This window comes from Carassius gibelio, chromosome A25 (assembly GCF_023724105.1).
Source record: "Carassius gibelio isolate Cgi1373 ecotype wild population from Czech Republic chromosome A25, carGib1.2-hapl.c, whole genome shotgun sequence".
NCBI classification, from domain to species: domain Eukaryota; kingdom Metazoa; phylum Chordata; class Actinopteri; order Cypriniformes; family Cyprinidae; genus Carassius; species Carassius gibelio.
The window spans coordinates 17,854,942-17,862,568 of NC_068395.1; the positions used below are offsets into that span (position 1 = coordinate 17,854,942).

Consider the following 7,627-nt stretch of genomic DNA (forward strand, 5'->3'; position numbering starts at 1 on the left):
TATATAGATAGACAAAACATTTATATCTATTTCACTATTATCTGGAGTCTGGATAATTTTTGGTTTGACTGTGCATAAATTCTTGTTAAAACTACAAAGTAATGCAGTCAAGAGCAGTGAGTGATTTTTCTTTCATTTTCTTGGATTAACATTACAGCAGCTAGTAGCTAAATTAGGCGCGGTCACTTTAAGAGACGATGAACGCGTCTTTTTCCTCAACTGTTTACTTTCACTTAAGAAATAACTGACAAATAAATAAGTTTTCCCTTCCAAAGCGGGTATTTTGACATATTTTGTATGTATTTGTCGGCACAAGAGCAAAAAGAAGCAAATTCGGTGTACAAGTGTTTTGAGAAGCCTTTCTCTGCGTGAGTCCTGAACACCTGAACACCGTGGTACTGAATTGGGCTCTTTCACATACTTTTGAGGGACTGTCCGTGATACGCGGCTCTCTCTCTCTCTCTCCGCACCGAACACAGAGCGCGAGAGTAACCAGCTCAGTTCAGCTTTTCTGCGTCTTGTGTTTGGATGCTTGATACCGATTGTTAGCGACGGGCTTGAGCCAGCTACTAAACGTACCGTCTTCGAGCCATAGATCGTTAAAGGTACATTTTCCCATTGTGATAGCCAGGATGATTTAAATTAATCTAAGCAGTGACTCAGTATGATACAGTATGATCGGAGTTCGCACGGGTTTCTGTGAAATTCCTTCTGACAAGTTTGTATGCTGCCGCATGGATCTTGTAGTTCTGGAGCGCTGTGATACCAGTGTGATCCCACCCAGATTCCTCATACAGAACTACAACAGGTGAAACAAATGAATGCCGTTGCCGCTGTGAGCGCATTTTGATGGAAGAACAAATTAATGGACTAGCATATCAATTTAAGACGTGGCTAAATGTTTTTTATGACCTTGTATGGAAAATCCAGACGTTTTTATGAATTTTATGGCCTTAAATTCTTATTGTTAAATGTATTACTTTTTATGACTTTTTATGACCTTGCAGAAACCCTGTTCTAATAGCGCCGCGCTGCTGTGGAGGGAGGAACTTCACTGAACGAGAAAAACTACCATATTTTTCGGACTATAAGTCGCACCTAAGTATGAGTTGCATCAGTCCAAAAATACATCATGACAAGGAAAAAAAACATATATAAGTCGCACTGGACTATAAGTCGCATTTATTTAGAACCAAGAACCAAGAGTTCACATCACCGTCTCCAGCCGCTAGAGGGCGCTCTATGTGTTCAGTGTAGACTACAGGAGCACTGAGCAGCATAGAGCGCCCTCTGGTGGCTGGAGACGGTAATGTTTTAACTTTAACTTCAATGGTAAACGGAGAGTACAGTCAATCGATTCTGTGTCATTGTCGTCTTGAGCTCATTCGTCACTCGTTTAAAAAAAAAACTTTTGATCCCTGGAACATATTGAATTTTAGCTAAACGTCTAGCGTCATTGTCTTTCTTGAACTTTCTTTTTGCAAAACCACTCAATTGACGTCTGTCAATTTGATTCATTTTCTGTAGACGTTAAAAAAAATTACTCATTTGCACGTACTTGTTGTGGACCAACTCAACTCTGACAGATTGGGGAAGGAAGGGGGGGACTGATAGTGGTCATGTAATATTTAGTTATTTATAATTTATTATTATTATTATTATTGTTGTTAAGTTAGTGTTCATAAATGAGTTATGTATGGTCTTTCAAGAATTTCAAGTTTTGTGTAATTACCATTGTCCATTGACATATCAATAAATAATCTAAATAAATCCAGTTGTCATGTGGTCTTGGGGGCCCTTAGCCGGCTGGCTCTGGTTAGGGTAGACTGAAATTATGGAATTCAGATTCTTCTTTTTACATATGAGGAATTCTTAGCTAAATATAATTTTCTCATACCACCAACTGTTTTTGGTTCAATCTCTCCTAAAATGTGTGTTATTTAAACAGCAAAAAGAATTACATTATCAGCAACTCTCACCCAATCACTCCCCTACAGCTAAGATATGTTTTCCCTATCATTGTAATAATTATAACAGCCCTTGTCCAGAAGGATGTTGCTTCCAAACCAAACGTAACTGCATACTACAATCCATTTGTTAGTGATGTCGATTGGGAAAAAAGTCTTGCTCTCTTTTATACAAGGTTAAAGAATATACCCTGATAAACTATTTACATTTTAAAAAAAGATATAGATCTAAACTGTAGCTTTTGCAAGCAGAAGCCAGACAAAGCTGTTCACTTATTTATATGAAATGTACTTGATTTCATAGTTGATGAAAATGGTACGTTAGCGTGGAAAGATGCTCTTTTAGGCCCTGCTGTAAACTCTTGTTAAACACACCCACACTTTTTATTTTAATGGCCAAATATCATATTCATACATGTAAGTTCAGGAGAAAATCCATAAAGTGAAGCATTATATTGAGGCTATATTGCCCTTGAAGATACAAAAAGCTAGTTGAATTTTACAATCTTGTGCACTCTTTAATGTGCTCCTATAATATGGTTTATAATTTTAGCATATGAAAATTACTGTATTTGTTGTTGTAATTGTAGTGAAAGTGTTGACATTGTTCCATTAAAAAAAAAAAAAAAAAGTGTCTTTTATAAGGGCCTTAACTGCAGTTTCTGCACTTTGCTTCAGTAAAGCTACTGACAAACCAACTCTTCATGTTTAGACTCAAACATTCATATGGAGTCGCTTCACATAGGGTCTTAACCCTGTACGTCACACACACACACACACACACACGTTTAACAGTGTCACTACAGGGTGCAACAATCCTTCAGTGTTCACATTACAAATCAAATTATTTTAAACAGGTGTGAGTTAGAGCAAAGTATCTGCACAAACAAGTGAGCAACATGAACACCATTCAAACTGCATGAGAAATGAAACGTCACGATTCATCTGTGCATGTTAACACTCAGAAACAGACTCCACAACATCACTGTTGGTTTTACAACAATTTTATTAAGAGATATATTACAAATGTCTAGACGCCGCGAGGGGTCTTGAAGTTCATGCCGACGGGAGGCTGAGTCACCTGAAGATTGGACAGGCTGCCGAAATCCTGACGGACAAGAAAACACTGTTAGCAAGAGAACTGAAGAGTGATGGAGAGAGATGAAGCAGTGTCCAGACTCAGTCCGTCAGTGAGTCTGGACGCCCTGCTGTTAACTCTCAGACAGTTAACATTAACCCTGCGCTTACAGAACTGCTCCATGTGCTGCAAACCACAGCAAAGAAACATTCACAAAGACAAACGTGTGTGAAAGATCCAGGGTTTGTGAGGAACAGGATCCAGCAAACACGGGAAAGTCTTTCACTTCCTCTTCCTGTTCTATCAATGACCTGGAGACGGTGACTCCACAGTCACTTTCGACACAGGTTCATCACACACAGGACTGACGAGCGACTGAACGATTCTCACCAGAAGCTTGAGCATTTCCTTGGTGTCTGTGTCGACCTCGATGATCTCCTGATCCAGAGCCGAGACCTGCAGAAACACAACATCATCATCATCATCTTCATCAGGCCACACGTCACATGCATCTCAGCTAGATCCAGGGTCCAGCAAACACAAGTCATCTGGAGACGAGACGCACCTCGGGCACGTAGTTGTCCCTGCGCTCGCGCTCCTCCTCCTGCAGCTTGATGGAGATCCCCCTGACCGGCCCTCTCTGGATGCGCTTCATCAGGTGTGTGACGTACCTAAACACACACACACACACACAGGTCATGAACAGCTGCCGTCAAACACCTCTCTAGAGGAACAGTAGCCGTATCGTCTCATCCAGTGACCACCAGAAGCTTTGAGATGTTTGATTCAGGCTTTTACATTATTTTAATGTTTAGATTGAAGTAGAAGCAAACAGAGTTTCTCAAATCTGCTTCATGCCCTACCAGTAACACCTCTGTTTATCTTCTGAACACAGTTTAAGATATTTTAGATTTAGTCCGAGAGCTCTCAGTCCCTCCATTGAAGCTGTGTGTACGGTCTACTGTCCATGTCCAGAAAGGTAAGAAAAACATCATCAAAGTAGTACATGTGACATCAGAGGGTCCATTAGAATATTTTGAAGCATCGAAAATACATTTTGGTCCAAAAATAACAAAAACAACGACTTTATTCAGCATTGTCTTCTCTTCCGGGTCTGTTGTGAGAGAGTTCAAAACAAAGCAGTTTGTGATATCCGGTTCATGAACGAATCATTCAGTTCACCAAATCAAACTGAATCGTTTTAAACGGTTCGCATCTCTAATACGCATTAATCCACAAATGACTTCAGCTGTTAACTTGTTTAATGTGTCTGACACTTCCTCTGAGTTCAAACAAACCAATATCCCGGAGTAATTCATGCACTCAAACAGTACACTGACTGAACTGCTGTGAAGAGAGAACTGAAGATGAACACCGAGCTGAGGCAGATAACGAATGAAAGATTGACTCTTCACAGAACCGGTTGCATCGGTGTTCGGATCACCAGTAGTTCTTTCAGACAGTTCGATTCAATAAACCGGTTGAAGAAAACGGTTCACTGGTTCTTTTGCGCTCGACGTAATGGCGTCATTTGTGATGATTGCCCTTGATTCAAGCCTTTGGTTTACCCGCGCCCATAACACTAGCACAGAATCAGTTCAGTTCAGACGCTCTGTGTGTCGGTCTGCTTCACGCTGAATCACACATGCGCACTATCATCAGCTCCTCGGTTCATGAATCACACGCGTCTGACAGAAACGGCTCTTCACTCGTGTTGCATGGTGCACCGATACTTCAAAAGTACCGCGCTTCTTGGAAATTAAAAACGTCACGATTCCTACATTTATTAGTATCGATACTTCAAATAATGACTGCATTCCAGATTTGTAAGATAAGTATTTCATGTTGGTGTGTGCAACACACGCTTCCAGTGCCTCCCTATGGACGTCTGTGTTTTCTCCTCACGCAAGCAGCAAAAAAGCACTACAGCGAGAAGCTGCATTAGTGGCTTTACTAAACTGATTCGGCTTTACTAAAATGTGTGCATAATCGCATTAAATAGTTTAAATAAGTTGTTCAGATGAACAAAGCACATGGTTTTCTTGCATAATTAACATTTTAATTGTTTGGTCAGACAGTTCCTATATAATATTCACATTAATCGGGGATTCAACGTGGAGTTATGTTCTGTATGCTAAATATGAAAACGAGTGTTTCTGCACAGCACATATAACTGCACTTTGTGTCTGCTGATTGCTGATATAAATGCTTGCCTCACTGACCCTGTGTACTCTTCAGTTCATTCACGAACGAGAAGATCTCTCGCTCTCGTTCAGTAAAAGGCGGATTCGTTCACTACATTCATCAAATCACATGCTCCGTCACATCTTGAGTAACTCTGACAGGATGAAACAAAGCTGCGCATGTGCTGCTAATAGCGCCGAGCTCACGCTTCTCCGCTCGCGCCCTGCTGTGGACATGAGCTGTGTCCAAATTCAGGGTCTGCATCCTCCTTAGGATCCTTCCTAGCCGGTTGAAGGAGGATGGGTCCTCCGACGACCGCAAAAACCGGAAGTCGGTGTTTGTGAATTTGGACAGCCTACCCTTCTTTCAGTTCCCTCCCTTAACCGTTGCTCATATCCTGTCGCCTAGCAACCGTGACAGCGCCAAGCAAGAAGCGGGTGAAGAGCTCATCGTTCTCTCCCCGGAGCTTTATAAACACTTCTGTCTGCTCTTTCGTCCTTAGAAGCGTTAAAACAGCTTCAATCACTAACAAATAAGCTGTGTTTAAGGGGATATTCACACAGGCAGTAAGGAAGAAGCTAGTTTACGAAAGTAAACTTTTTTTTTTTTTTTTTTTTACATATACACGTACAAATGTAAAAAAAATGCTTAACGCTAAAACAAAATGCCTAACTAGAAAACCACTGAAAATATATATTTTTGAAAAGCCAGTTTTTAAAAAACATTGAAAATAATACTCCTCCCCCACTCCGCTACCGCTCGCTTCGTCCTGCCGAAAAGAATTATGGGATAGGTAGGACGCGAAAGGATCCACCACACCCATCCTTCGAATTCGGGGATAAGGAGGACGCATTTGTGGGCCGCATTTGAAGGATCCTACGAATTTGGACAGCCTTCGTCGCGGCGCTGTGACGTAACATCCTTCAAATGAGTCCTCCGAAGGATGTAGACCCTGAATTTGGACACAGCTATAGTTGCCAAGTCCACTTATAATTCGCGACTTTGGGCTTTTTTTTTGCAAGTCGCGTTAAAACAGCACGTTTGATACGTTTGACACATTGATACTGATACATTGATTGACACTGTCTGCTTACAGAAATCAGTGCAATCATATAATTGCTGTGGCGTAACATTCGTCAAAACATTCAGCTGAATCCGCCCCCTTATCCCCCTCATTGGAGTAAAATCACGTTCAACGTGCAGGCGGCGCGCTCTATGATCTACAGAAACACACATATTTTAATTTCTACAAACAATGCCTCCAACAAAGTGGAGAATTTTATTTTATTAAGCTAAATATATATTACATCTACCCTTAATGCTCTTGTCTTTCTTTTCTTGTCTTTTTGTCCTTTTCCTTCTCTCCAATCCGATTCAGCCTCACAGGTGATCGGAGATGAGGAAAGTGCGTTCTCTCCGCTTTGTTGCAGTTGCCTGATTTTTATTTATTGTTATCCTTTTTTTCCTAATCAGTTTATCCTTTTCTAATAAAGCAGTGGTTTCAAGTTTAATATGTTGCAGGCTCATTCATTGTTAATAAATTATAATGCGGAAAATAAATTATCAAATAATATTGGGCTTGTTTTTGACACTCCAGTTGCTTATTTGTCTCGCGAGAGTTGGCAACTGTGGCTGTGGAGCGAGCAACTTCAGTGAGTGAACGAGAAATATGAGTCAGTGGATTACCTAAAAGATTCGTTCACGGACGAACCATCACTAGTGCAATTTCATATAGCCTATATTAAATATTTGGAATATATATTTTCATATTATATTAGGTTCTTTGATAAGGTTACAATACGAAGGTCTAAGTAGCAACGTATCTTCCCCCGATGCGTGGGTCGGGGTGGGTAAAGAAATCTTACTTTATTTGCGGGCTGGGGTGGGCCAAATAACTTCATAATAGCGGGACCCGGGGGTTGGAAATAAACCGGACCCGCGCATCACTACACTGCACGTGCGAGCACAAGTGATACTGTGGCCGCCGGTCCACGACTGGTAGAAAAAGACGACGCTCACTAAAGACGACGCTCACTAAAGACGACGCTCATTAAGCTCACTGGCTGAGTTTTCTCCTCTGAAAGAAAAGGTTGCACAACTGACAGAATAAGTTACAATATCTGAGATATTGCTGCTAACTTTTATTTGCTTTTTTTTTTTTTTACTTGAATGTCATTGCTTAAATTGATTATTATTTATCTTTTAACATTTAATCCTTCTGAGTTCAGAAACATTGTTTAATATAATCACTGTTGATATTTTTATTCAAAGTTCAGAATCAATGTATTGCTCTTGTGTTTTTTATGATAACAGATAATGCTGCTAAATTTATTCTTTCTTTACATTGAATGTCATTGCTCTAATTTACTTTTTATATTTTATATTTTGTTCAAATGTT

The 7,627-nt window shown here is 40.3% G+C and overlaps 1 protein-coding gene and 1 non-coding gene across 2 annotated transcripts in view; both read right to left on the bottom strand.

Moving 5' to 3' along the window:
* Window positions 1–2,955: 2,955 nt before the first annotated feature.
* The window catches only part of LOC127947414 (40S ribosomal protein S17), an 8,551-nt gene continuing 3,879 nt past the window's right edge, over window positions 2,956–7,627 (bottom strand). Inside the window, exons 3-5 of the mRNA XM_052544529.1 lie at window positions 3,611–3,716; window positions 3,436–3,501; window positions 2,956–3,075 (exon numbers count right to left, since the gene is read on the bottom strand). Coding sequence (XP_052400489.1) covers window positions 2,998–3,075; window positions 3,436–3,501; window positions 3,611–3,716 — 250 coding nt within the window. The 3' untranslated portion in view covers window positions 2,956–2,997. The remainder of the gene's footprint in view (window positions 3,076–3,435; window positions 3,502–3,610; window positions 3,717–7,627) is intronic.
* LOC127947873 (small nucleolar RNA SNORA71) lies at window positions 3,271–3,394 on the bottom strand. Its single transcript, XR_008151624.1, has one exon. It is a non-coding gene; the product is annotated as a small nucleolar RNA SNORA71 (small nucleolar RNA).